The following is a 13562-nucleotide window of genomic DNA, read 5'->3' on the forward strand; positions in this document are numbered from 1 at the left end:
CATTGAACTTCTGAATGGCAACGAACCCTCATAGCACTGGCAGGTTTTAATGTTAAGTAGCCACCTGCCTAATGATAAAATGCTTGGAGGCACACCATTGCAAGCTTATTTTTAGATTTCACAGCAGTTTCAACATTATAGGTGCAAGGTCATCAGCTAATTCTGCAAAAGGAAAACATTTGGGTAAAACATTATCCTTTTTAATTAGAGTTTAGAATCATTCTGGTGCTGAATGATACAGAATCAAATACAAGACTTATAATTAGTAGTTTCACTTTGTGAAACAGCAATTATACGTGATGAGAGAAGTTTGTGATAACAAAACAGGGAATTATAGAGAGCTTGTTAACCAATGGAAAGATAGCTATTTGGAAAAGCTGAATGGTAATGAAGTGAATCCAACTAGATCCACTCATGTAATGTAATATGGAATTGTCAGATAATAGTTGTAAGAGAATGCATTGAGGAACAGGATTCAAAGCGGTCATCAGCCTTAATACTGCAGCCTGAATGGTAAGGTGTTTTAATTGCCAACCATCAGATATGGTTGTAAATCCTATATTTTAAGAGTATGCTTAAGCACTATTTCATCTACTTGATAAATCTACAAATATTTGACATTAACTTTTCAAAACCTTTATTGATTTTGAGGGACAGAACATCTAATCATTAATAAAAAGCATCCTCGAAAACACATACTATCAGTCTGAGGGACAGTCAGCAAAACATTAATCATGAACACCTGATGAAGCAGTTCTCAAGAACACTACGGACTTATTGAGCAATTTAACTGAAATCAGTTTTAAATGTCCCATGACTGCACTTTTACAACCAACCTACTCAGAGTAATACTGAATAAAATTATTTCCTTGAGTTTGGTCAACACTCCAAATCTAGTCGTGTCAAAATGACTTTTGCTGATAACAGCTGTGGACATGTTTGAATTCTTCTATTATGTTAATTGAGATATTAACCCATTTAAAATCTACTGAATTTGTTAAATGTGTGCGCACCGATCTCACCGACAGTAAATTTTTATCTTTATATTGTTTTGAAATATTGGACTCTAAAATTACACAAAATTCTTACCAAATAGTTGATGGTGTAAAATTTGTCATATTCATGATTTCTGGCATTGATTCTGCGATGCTGTTTTTTCCTCATGTGATCTTTGAGTGTATTCTTGTCACGGAACGTTTTCTCACAATATAAACATTGCAAACTGCAGAAAAAAAGGCATTTGCTGATAACAAATTTTGCAAATTCAAAACTCTTACTGAAATGCTCCTTGAACAAATAGCTGTAATCAACCATGAAATCATGTGAAAGATCAAAAACCTTAAATTCTTCTTGCAGGTAATTAGCAATTATTTCTCTGTGGCGGTATAATTGAATTGAGGCCAAGATAAAAATAACTATAGACAAAGTAGACATCACTCTTTAATGCTTCATTTATATTGATTCAATATCACAGTCAAGTGCAATCTGGAAGTCTCACAGGAACAATAGCTAAGTAATTCAACAGAATATATAAATTCATCAGCAAAGAATCAGCAGCAACATGAGGAGAATAAATTCCAACAAAGTTCTGATCTAGAATATATTGCATGAATGAGTAGTGAAAGCAGAGTGAATGGGAAAGGGAATTGGATTAATGCTCAAAGGAAAAAAATATTGCAGGGTTGTGAGGAAATATTGCTCTTTCAAAGAATTGATATGATGGGTTGAATAACCTCCTTCTGTGCTGTAGCATTCTGTCATCTCATTTACATTTAATTCCTGGGGAGACATGTTTCTGAATCAGTTGGGAAGAAATAAGGGAGGGCTGGTGGCAGTGTTAGGTTTGTCTGGACCCTTGGACAATTTGTCTGAATACTAATTTGGTAATGCAAGTAAGTACTAAGAAGTATTGGGCAATTTCAAAAGCTACAGGGGAATTAACATGGTAGCACTATAACACAATATATTTTCAGTTTCTTTTTCTCAAGATACCCTAGAGCAATAAGCCACTTGTCACCAATCACATCCTCATTCAGAACTTCACCCGTACAATTTCATTCACCAGTCCAAGAAATCCACTTGAGGAATGTAGGTCGTTCTGATGAAGGTTTTTCACCGGATATGACACAAGAATGTGGCATAAAAAATAGAATACTTTAGGCACAAGAGTCATTTGCCTCAGCCAGATGCGAAAGTGGGCTCCAAAGGTGGATAGTGGAGGCTCCAGAGAGTCAGCAGCTGACTTCATTGGTGCAGGCACAGATCTCTGGGTGCTCCTTAAAGACAAAAGATGATGGATGAGCAGTAGACTCATACGAAAATGGTGAGGCTCATATTCTACGGCCAGAGACAGATGGTAGGGATCATTGAACCAGAGGCATCTGCATCTGTCCATCCAACAAAGAGGCTTTGAAACCAATCAGTACAAACAATATGGATGTTTGATTACTGGCAATCTGGCCTGGGGGGTGGTTAGTCCTCTAGGACTCTCACGCTCTGAGATGAGTCCCACCTGGGTCCCAAAATACCAAACTTATACCAAAACAGAGCCAAGTCCCATTGATGTCCCACCTTGAGACAGGTCTGGGTGCACAACACCAGAACAGGTTTTAAAAGAGAACAGAGAGGCAATAGGGACAGTGGCAAAATTAAGTGCCATTCATTAGTGCGAACACACATTAAAACCACTTGGTAACATATGAAATGTGGTGCTCTGAAGTAAGTGTATTCTTTCTTTTCAAAGGAAGCTTGGAGGTCAGTTTGCAATAGAGACACATTTAAATCCATGTCACCTTAAGCAGGCCCCTTCAAAGGGACACCATCAAAGGAGCAGTGTTGTGTGTGGACTCAGCTGGGAGTGTAACACTGGTTTAAATTTTCTTCTGCTGTGCAGCCTTATCAGTGAATCACTACCATTTCCTCTTCTTACTGCTCTTGTTCTGTCTCTATTTATACCCATTGAGAGTCCCATGGGAAGGATTTTATATCAGGAGGCTAGGAAGAAAAGATTTCCCTCATAATACTGGTGAAAGACAGCTTGTAAAATCTTTTCTAGCATAGCCAAGAGGAGATTTTTCTAATTGTTTCAGTCAAAGCTGATGCTTCAAAATGTCTGTGGACGTTTATTTGTAGCCTGTGAACTCAACTACTTCCTGATTGGCAAGTGATGTTTAGCTATAGGTCTAAATTTAATCTGTTGCAATTCTGCTGTAAATGCAGAAATTTTAGGAAAAGCTGATTTTGCCCTCATTTGTATTTAAGCACCACTGCAGGCTGGCTGCATCCTCTGCCAGCAGACAACTCTGCTGGAATTTACTATGTATTCTGGAATGGGTATTAACTTTGGTGTATCCAATCTTCACCTCAAAGTCACAAATCTGAACCCAAAAACCATTGGAATTCCAGGCCCTCAATTTTATGTGTATCAGTATGGCATTATTTTCGAAGGTTTTAATCATTGAAACAACCTACAAGGCATTAATTGTAAAAATCATTCTGAAAAGGAAAATTTGTAACAAAGTCTTGTAAGCTGGAGAATTTTTTAAAATTTTTTTATTTGTGGAACGTAGCCATTGTTGGCAAGGCCAGCACTTAATGCCCATCCCTCACTGCCCATGAGAAGGTGTTGGCGAGCTGTCTTTTTAAAGCACTGTAGCTGGTGTTCAGACACAATAAAATAGATGGGATCAATGTGGAGTCAATGTGCATACTATTTACCAGCTGATAGATGCGCTAGCAACAATGCTGGCAACACTTGGATTAACACTTATTTTCAATCTTGGAGAGGTTGAAATGGCTTGAAAGTTAAGACAACAAAGCTGCACTAATGCCATCAAGTCTGTTTACTAATCCATTGGTATCCGGACGTTTGTCGGCCACCACCTTTTCCGATTTTTCAAGGATGATAGAGAAAGATTCAATAATTCTACATATTGGTAACTTGAGACAAAATACATTTTTGGATCACTGGGATTTACTAATATTGTCAGATTTCCTATTCTTCTGGTCATGGTGAGGTCAGGCTGTGCTGTTGCAAAGGGGGAGGGAGCGTATTTTCACTGAAAGGCTTTGATGATACGTTTATGGAAGTGTGCTCCGAGACAAGGGAAATAAGTGACTTTTGATTGGTTAGTGGAACATCAACCCATCACAGGCGGACAAAAAATAAATTTGCTCCTCCCACAAATTATTATTGACAGAATAAGTATACGCAAATAAACTGGAAGAAAATGGCTGTTTGGGTGAACAGTGGCTTAGGTGCATATGCTTACATTGGCTTTAAATCACATAAAGACCATCCATTTGCACAGAATTAAAATTTGGCCCACTGTGTCTGCCTGGTGAAGCATGCAGGAGCACATTGGCAATGGATTCCAATCGCTGAGCACGTATACAGAGAATAAAAGGAGACCCTTCAGGCGGCATGGTGGTATAGAACATAGAACATAGAACAGTACAGCACAGAACAGGCCCTTCGGCCCACGATGTTGTGCCGACCTTCATCTGAAACCAAGATCAAGCTATCTCACTCCCTACCATCCTGGTGTGCTCCATGTGCCTATCCAATAACCGCTTAAATGTTCCTAAAGTGTCTGACTCCACTATCACTGCAGGCAGTCCATTCCACACCCCAACCACTCTCTGCGTGAAGAACCTACCTCTGATATCCTTCCTATATCTCCCACCATGAACCCTATAGTTATGCCCCCTTGTAATAGCTCCATCCACCCAAGGAAATAGTCTTTGAACGTTCACTCGATCTATCCCCTTCATCATTTTATAAACCTCTATTAAGTCTCCCCTCAATCTCCTCCGCTCCAGAGAGAACAGCCCCAGCTCCCTCAACCTTTCCTCATAAGACCGACACTCCAAACCAGGCAGCATCCTGGTAAATCTCCTCCGCACTCTCTCCAGCGCTTCCACATCCTTCTTATAGTGAGGTGACCAGAACTGCACGCAATATTCCAAATGCGGTCTCACCAAGGTCCTGTACAGTTGCAGCATAACCCCACGGCTCTTAAACTCCAACCCCCTGTTAATAAAAGCTAACACACTATATGCCTTCTTCACAGCTCTATCCACTTGAGTGGCAACCTTTAGAGATCTGTGGATATGGACCCCAAGATCTCTCTGTTCCTCCACAGTCTTCAGAACCCGACCTTTGACCCTGTAATCCACATTTAAATTAGTCCGACCAAAATGAATCACCTCACATTTATCAGGGTTAAACTCCATTTGCCATTTTTCAGCCCAGCTTTGCATCCTATCTATGTCTCTTTGCAGCCTACAACAGCCCTCCACCTCATCCACTACTCCACCAATCTTGGTGTCATCAGCAAATTTACTGATCCACCCTTCAGCCCCCTCCTCTAAGTCATTAATAAAAATCACAAAGAGCAGAGGACCAAGCACCGATCCCTGCGGCACTCCGCTAGCAACCTGCCTCCAGTCCGAAAATTTTCCATCCACCACCACCCTCTGTCTTCGATCAGATAGCCAGTTACCTATCCAATCGGCCAACTTTCCCTCTATCCCACACCTCCTTACTTTCATCATAAGCCGACCATGGGGGACCTTATCAAACGCCTTACTAAAATCCATGTATATGACATCAACCGCCCTACCTTCATCAACACACCTAGTTACCTCCTCAAAAAATTCTATCAAATTTGTGAGGCACGATTTGCCCTTCACAAATCCGTGCTGACTATCCCGGATTAATCCGCATCTTTCTAAATGGTCGTAAATCCCATCCCTAAGGACCTTTTCCATCAATTTACCAACCACCGAAGTCAGACTAACCGGTCTATAATTACCAGGGTCATTTCTATTCCCTTTCTTAAACAGAGGAACAACATTCGCCACTCTCCAGTCCTCTGGCACCATCCCCGTGGACAGCGAGGACCCAAAGATCAAAGCCAAAGGCTCTGCAATCTCATCCCTCGCCTCCCAAAGAATCCTAGGATACATTTCATCAGGCCCAGGGGACTTATCGACCTTCAGTTTATTCAAAACTGCCAATACATCCTCCCTCCGAACATCTATTTCCTCCAGCCTATTAGCCTGTAACACCTTCTCTTCCTGAAAAACATGGCCCCTCTCCTTGGTGAACACTGAAGAAAAGTATTCATTCATCACCTCGCCTATCTCTACTGATTCCATACACAAGTTCCCACCACTGTCCTTGACCGGCCCTAACCTCACCCTGGTCATTCTTTTATTCCTCACATAAGAGTAAAAAGCCTTGGGGTTTTCCTTGATCCGACCCGCCAAGGACTTCTCATGTCCCCTCCTAGCTCTCCTCAGCCCCTTTTTCAGCTCATTCCTTGCTAACTTGTAACCCTCAATCGAGCCATCTGAACCTTGTTTCCTCATCCCTACATAAGCTTCCCTCTTCCTTTTCACAAGACATTCCACCTCTTTTGTGAACCACGGTTCCCTCACTCGGCCATTTCCTCCCTGCCTGACAGGGACATACCTATCAAGGACACCCAGTATTTGTTCCTTGAAAAAGTTCCACTTTTCATCAGTGCCTTTCCCTGACAGTTTCTGTTCCCATCTTATGCCCCCTAATTCTTGCCTAATCGCATCATAATTACCTCTCCCCCAATTGTAAGCCTTGCCCTGCCGTCCGGCCCTATCCCTCTCCATTGCAATAACAAAAGACACAGAATTGTGGTCACTATCTCCAAAGTTCTCTCCCACAACCAAATCTAACACTTGGCCCGGTTCATTTCCCAGTACCAAATCCAATGTGGCCTCACCCCTTGTCGGCCTATCCACATATTGTGTCAGGAAACCCTCCTGCACACACTGCACAAAAAGTGCCCCATCCAAACTATTTGACCTACAAAGGTTCCAATCAATATTTGGAAAGTTAAAGTCCCCCATGACAACTACCCTGTGACCCCCACACGTATCCATAATCTGCTTAGCAATTTCTTCCTCCACATCTCTATTACTATTTGGGGGCCTATAGTAAACTCCTAACAACGTGACCGCTCCTTTCCTGTTTCTAACTGCAGCCCATATTACCTCAGTGTGCATATCCCCCTCAAAGTGCTTTTCCGCAGCCGTTAAACTATCCTTGATTAACAATGCTACTCCTCCACCTCTTTTACCAGCTTCCCTACACTTACTGAAACATCTATACCCCGGAACGTCCAACAACCATTCCTGTCCTTGTTCTACCCACGTCTCCGTAATGGCCACAACATCGTAGTCCCAAGTAGCAATCCATGCCCCAAGTTCATCCACCTTGTTCCGGATGCTCCTTGCATTGAAGTAGACACACTTCAACCCACCTTCCTGTCTACCGGTACCCACCCTTGACCTTGATACCTTCCCCAATACCTCACCACCCTCAACACTGACTTCCGGACTACAACTCCTTTTCCCACTCCCCTGACAAATTAGTTTAAATCCCCCTGAAGAGCCGTAGCAAATTTCCCTCCCAGGATATTGGTGCCCCTCTGGTTCAGGTGCACCCCGTCCTGTTTGTAGAGGTCCCACCTTCCCCAGAACGTGTTCCAATTATCCACGTATCTGAAACCCTCCCTCCTGCACCATCCCTGCAACCACATGTTTAAGTGCACTCTCTCCCTGTTCCTCAACTCGCTATCACGTGGCACCGGTAGCGTACCAGAGATGACCACATGTTTTGTCTTTGCTCTCAGCTTCCAGCCCAGCTCCCGAAATTCCTGTTTTAAATCCCCGTCCCCTCTCCTACCTATGTCGTTGGTACCAATGTGTACCACGACTTGTGACTGTTTCCCCTCCCCCTTAAGAATCCGGAAAACACGGTCCGAGACGTCACGGACCCTGGCATCCGGTAGGCAACAAACCATCCTCGAGTCTCTTTTGCTGCCACAGAACCTCCTATCTATCCCTCTAACTAACGAGTCCCCAATAACTATTGCCCTCCCGCTCTCCTCCTTACCCTCCTGAGCCACAGGGACGGACTCAGTGCCGGAGATCCTCTCACTGCGGCTCACCACTGGTATGTCGTCCCCCTCAACCGTATCCAAAGCGGAATACTTATTGCTAAGGGGAACGACCACAGGGGATCCCTGCACCGACTGCTTCTTCCCAGCCCCTCTCACCGTCACCCATCTATTTTCATTCCGCGGAGTAACTGTATCCCTGAAGCTTCTGTCTATGGCCATCTCTGCATCCCTAATGATCCTAAGTTCCTCCAACTCCAGCTCCAGTTCCCTTACACGGTTTTGGAGGAGCTGCAGATGGATGCACTTCTCACAGGTATAACCAGCAGGGACACTGACGTCGTCCCTCACCTCGAACATAGTGCAAGAGGAACATTGCACTGCCTTCACACCCATCCCCTCTAGATACCTTGCCAGTACCAGGTAGAAACAGCAAAAAATGAATTAACTCACCCCTGCTCGCCCAAGCCCTGTGAGCCAAAGCCCTACAGCTTTCACTCTGCCTCCTGCTCACTCTGCTGCCCGCTAACGATGCTGCCCGCTCAAAAGTGCGGCCTACTTTTAAACCCTCCAAAAACCTTCGCAGACTCCTGCTGGGCCCACTTCCTGTTTTTTAAAAAAAACCTCCGATTTTTTTACACAAATTTAACTTAAAATAAATAAATAAATGTAGTGAACACACCAACTGCCTTCTCCTCAGCCTGGTCCTGTGGAACAATGAGGCTGAAAACTGCAAGTTAAGCACTTTTAAACCCTCCAAAAACCTTCCCAGACTCCTGCTGGGCCCACTTCCTGTTTTTTAAAAAAAACCTCCGATTTTTTTACACAAATTTAACTTAAAATAAATAAATAAATGTAGTGAACACACCAACTGCCTTCTCCTCAGCCTGGTCCTGTGGAACAATGTATAGTGGTTAGCATTGCTGCCTCACAGTGCCAAGGACCCCGGTTCGATTCCCAGCTTGGGTCACTATCTGTGCGGAGTCTGCATGTTCTCCCAGTGTCTGCGTGGGTTTCCTCCGGGTGCTCCGGTTTCATCCCACAGTCCAAAAGATGTGCTGGTTAGGTGCATTGGCCATGCTAAGTTCTCCCTCAGTGTCCCTGAACAGGTGCTGGAGTGTGGCGACTAGGGGATTTCACAGTAACTTCATTGCAGTGTTAATATAGGCCAATTTGTGACACTAATAAATAAACTTTAAACTTCAAATAAACACATAAATAGGCCCTACTTTGCTGCGGGTAAAGAACAAAAAAAAACTTCTGTTCCTTAGAAAGGAGGAATAAGACAGGAAGTGGGTCAATCTTGTCCCAGCCAATACATAAGCACATGGTTGCTTTAACAAATACAAATTCCATTCAGAGATACCTTTACACATCCATTTCACCATTTATGTTGCTTTTGCTACAAAAAGACCCCAAAAAGTTAATGTTTGATGCTATTTCCTGGCTTAATCACCTCTTGACTCCACAAAGCCTATCCACCATCTACAAGGCACAAGTCAGGAGTGTGATGGAATACTCCCCACTTGCTTAGATAGGTGCAGCTCCAACAACACTCAAGAAGCTTGACACCATCCAGGACAAAACAGCCCGGTTGATTGGCACCACATCTACAAACATTCAATTCCTCCACCACCGATGCTCAGTAGCAGCAGTGTGTACTATCTACAAAATGCACAGCAGCAATTCACCAAAGATCCTTAGACAGCACCTTCCAAACCCACGACCGCTTCCATCTAGAAGGACAAGGGCAGCAGATAAATGGGAACACCATCACATGCAAGTTCCCCTCCAAGCCACTTACCACCCTGACTTGGAAATATATCGCCATTCTTTCGCAGTTGCTGGGTCAAAATCTGGAATTCCCTCCCTAACGGCATTGTGGGTCAACCCACAGAACATGGACTGCAGCGATTCAAGAAGGCAGCTCACTACCACCTTCTCAAGGGCAACTAGGGATGGGCAATATATGCTGGCCAGCCAGCGACACCCATGTCCCATGAATGAATAAAAACTTGTGTATCATCAACTTGAAGGACTGACAACAATCAAATCTTAGTACACTTGATTAACGGCCTATCTTATTATCAACCAAAAGAATTTTAGAAATTGTTTGTAGTGGTTATGTTGGGAGCTGCGGCTTGCTACTGTGAACCACTTTAAAGTTTATTTATTAGTGTCACAAGTAGGCTTACATTAACACTGCAATGAAGTTACTATGAAAATCCCCCAGTCACCACACTCCAGCGCCTGTTGGGGTCAAGGAAACTGCATGAACATAAGGTAAACTAGAGCAACATGATTTTCCATCCCCTTGAGATGAAACTGTGATCAGAAACTCAGCAATCTGGGACTAAACCTGCATGTCAGTATTCTACCACAATATCAAATGGAGCTCCATCCTTGCTTCAACATCTCTATCAAAAAGATTGAAACATGCATACTTATCCATTTTCTTCTGCACCAAATCCAGGAATTCATTGCAGTACACAATATTGTCTGGTAGGCCCACATTGAAAGAATGATCTTTAGCCATATGATTGAAGAGAATAGCCCTGAACATATATTTAAAATAAAACTGAAATCAATATTTTTCATTCAAGTCCTTACCTTTATTATCACTTCTATGATATAAAGTTGTATTAACATAGGCAAGTTATTATATTTGCACTTTTGGAATCGAGTTAGTTTCTAAAATGAACAAAAAGTGTAAAAAGTTCAACTCCTTTTAAGCTTGGACATTTAATGACTTGAAAAGCTTCATGAAATAAATTTTATTCACCAACCCTTTGTTTCAGAAATTCCTAATTTCCAAAAAAAGTTTTAATCAAATTAAAAACAAAAAGAACACATATTGTGTGCTGCAATTGAATATAATCATCTTGTGCATTTTTAAAATTCTTTTCATTGGAAGTACTACCTGAAGACCCCATCATCACCAAAAAGCCTAGGCACAGACTCTGTGTGTGTGTGTGTGCGAGAGAGAGAGAGAGAGCAAGGTGAGCAAAGACCACAGAACTTGGAGAGCTATTTATGTCTGACCCAAATTTGTCTTACAGTGGAGAAAGAAACTCTCATATACATGATAATTTATTAATTCGTCAACTTAGTCATGTGTGCAGGTCTTTGCCTCTGTCTTCTGGTGCTTCAACCTGAGCTGTTTGCTTGGCAGTTTTTATTCGTGGTGACTTGCAATTGCCTTCCATTCCCAGGTGCAGGGTGAGGAGGCGTATCCATTATGTGATCAGAATGAATGAATGGCAGAACAAGAGGTACAGATGATTAAGGGACTGCCTGGGGATTATGGCAGTTGCCCTGAAAGGGGGAAGGAGGGGGGCATCTAACCAACTAAGCGAACCAGCCCCCCAGCGTAATAACCTATAAACATATAGAACATAGAACATTACAGCGCAGTACAGGCCCTTCGGCACTCGATGTTGTGCTGACCAGTGAAACCAATCTAAAGCCCATCTAACCTACACTATTCCAATATCATCCATATGCTTATCCAATGACCATTTAGATGCCCTTAATGTTGGCGAGTCCACGACTGCTGCAGGCAGGGCATTCCACGCCCTTACTACTCTCTGAGTAAAGAACCTACCTCTGACATCTGTCCTATATCTATCACCCCTCAATTTAAAGCTATGTCCCCTCGTGCTAGCTATCAACATCTGAGGAAAAAGGCTCTCACTATCCACCCTATCTAATCCTCTGATCATCTTGTGTGCCTCTATTAAGTCACCTCTTAACCTTCTTCTCTCTAACGAAAACAACCTCAAGTCTCTCAGCCTTTCTTCATAAGACCTTCCCACCAAACCAGGCAACATCCTAGTAAATCTCCTCTGCACCCTTTCCAATGCTTCCACATCCTTCCTATAATGCGGCGACCAGAACTGTACGCAATACTCCAAGAGCGGCTGCACCAGAGTTTTGTACAGCTGCAACATGACCTCCTGGCTCCAAAACTCAATCCCTCTACCAATAAAAGCTAACACTCCGTACGCCTTCTTAACAACCCTATCAACCTGGGTGCCAACTTTCAGGGATCTATGCACATGGACATCGAGATCTCTCTGTTCATCCACACTACCAAGTATCTTACCATTAGCCCAGTACTCTGTAATCCTGTTACTCCTTCCAAAGTGAATCACCTCACACTTTTCCGCATTGAACTCAATTTGCCACCTCTCAGCCCAGTACTGCGAGCTTATCTATGTCCCTCTGTAACCTGCAACAACCTTCTGCACTGTCCACAACTCCACCGACTTTAGTGTCATCCGCAAATTTACTAACCCATCCTTCTACTCCCTCATCCAGGTCATTTATAAAAATGACAAATAGCAGTGGCCCCAAAACAGATCCTTGCGGTACACCACTAGTAACTGAACTCCAGGATGAACATTTCCCATCAACCACCACCCTCTGTCTTCTTACAGCGAGCCAATTCCTGATCCAAACTGCTAAATCACCCTCGATCCCATGCCTCTGTATCTTCTGCAATAGCTTACCGTGGGGAACCTTATCAAACGCTTTACTGAAATCCATATACACCACATCAGCTGATTTACCCTCATCCACCTCTTTGGTCACCTTCTCAAAGAATTAAATAAGGTTTGTGAGGCACGACCTACCCTTCACAAAACCGTGTTGACTATCCCTAATCAAATTATTCCTTTCTAGATGATTATAAATCCTATCTCTTATAATTCTTTCCAAAACTTTGCCCACAACAGAAGTAAGGCTCACTGGTCTATAATTACCAGGGTTGTCTCTACTCCCCTTCTTGAACAAGGCGACAACATTTGCTATCCTCCAGTCTTCTGGCACTATTCCTGTAGACAATGACAACATAAAGATCAAAGCCAAAGGCTCTGCAATCTCCTCCCTAGCCTCCCAGAGAATCCTGGGATAAATCCCATCCGGCCCAGGGGACTTATCTATTTTCACACTTTCCAGAATTGCTAACACCTCCTCCTTATTAACCTCAATCCCGTCTAGTCCAATAGCCGGTATCTCAGTATTCTCCTCGACAACGTTGTCTTTTTCCTGCGTGAATACTGACAAAAAATATTCATTTAGTGCCTCTCCTATCTCTTCAGGCTCCACGCACAACTTCCCACTACTGTCCTTGACCGGCCCTAATCTTACCCTAATCATTCTTTTATTCCTGACATACCTATAGAAAGCTTTAGGGTTTTCCTTGATCCTACCTGCCAAAGACGTCTCATGTCCCCTCCTGGCTCTTCTTAACTCTCTCTTTTGGTCCTTCCTGGCTAACTTGTAATTCTCAAGCGCCCTAACTGAGCCTTCACGTCTCATCTTTACATAAGTCTCCTTCTTCCTCTTCACAAGAGATTCAACTTCTTTAGTAAACTATATGAAAATATATTTTAGAATTCTCTCAGTAATCAGTGGAATATGGTACAATGCTGTGCAACAATGCAACATGTTTCCCATGGTCACAAGTGGCAACTAGTTTAACATTCAGCAATTTGAATCTCAGAAAAGGCCTGTGTTTGAGGAAAAGAAAGTTAACTATTAAAAAAAGGAACTTGAAAATTTCATAAAAGTTACTTGGATATTCTCAGGATTAAAAAAGCACAGCTGCCTCAGAAA

The 13562-nt window shown here is 42.9% G+C and overlaps 1 protein-coding gene across 2 annotated transcripts in view; it reads right to left on the bottom strand.

Moving 5' to 3' along the window:
* The window catches only part of znf277 (zinc finger protein 277), a 49729-nt gene that overhangs the window by 14854 nt on the left and 21313 nt on the right, over nucleotides 1-13562 (bottom strand). The window contains exons 6-7 of one of the 2 annotated variants that reach the window (XM_078219902.1): nucleotides 10388-10498; nucleotides 1090-1222 (exon numbers count right to left, since the gene is read on the bottom strand). In XM_078219902.1, coding sequence (XP_078076028.1) covers nucleotides 1090-1222; nucleotides 10388-10498 — 244 coding nt within the window. The remainder of the gene's footprint in view (nucleotides 1-1089; nucleotides 1223-10387; nucleotides 10499-13562) is intronic. The other variant, XM_078219903.1, reaches the window with a different exon arrangement.

This window comes from Mustelus asterias, chromosome 9, assembly GCF_964213995.1.
Source record: "Mustelus asterias chromosome 9, sMusAst1.hap1.1, whole genome shotgun sequence".
In the NCBI taxonomy this organism is placed as follows: Eukaryota; Metazoa; Chordata; class Chondrichthyes; order Carcharhiniformes; family Triakidae; genus Mustelus; species Mustelus asterias.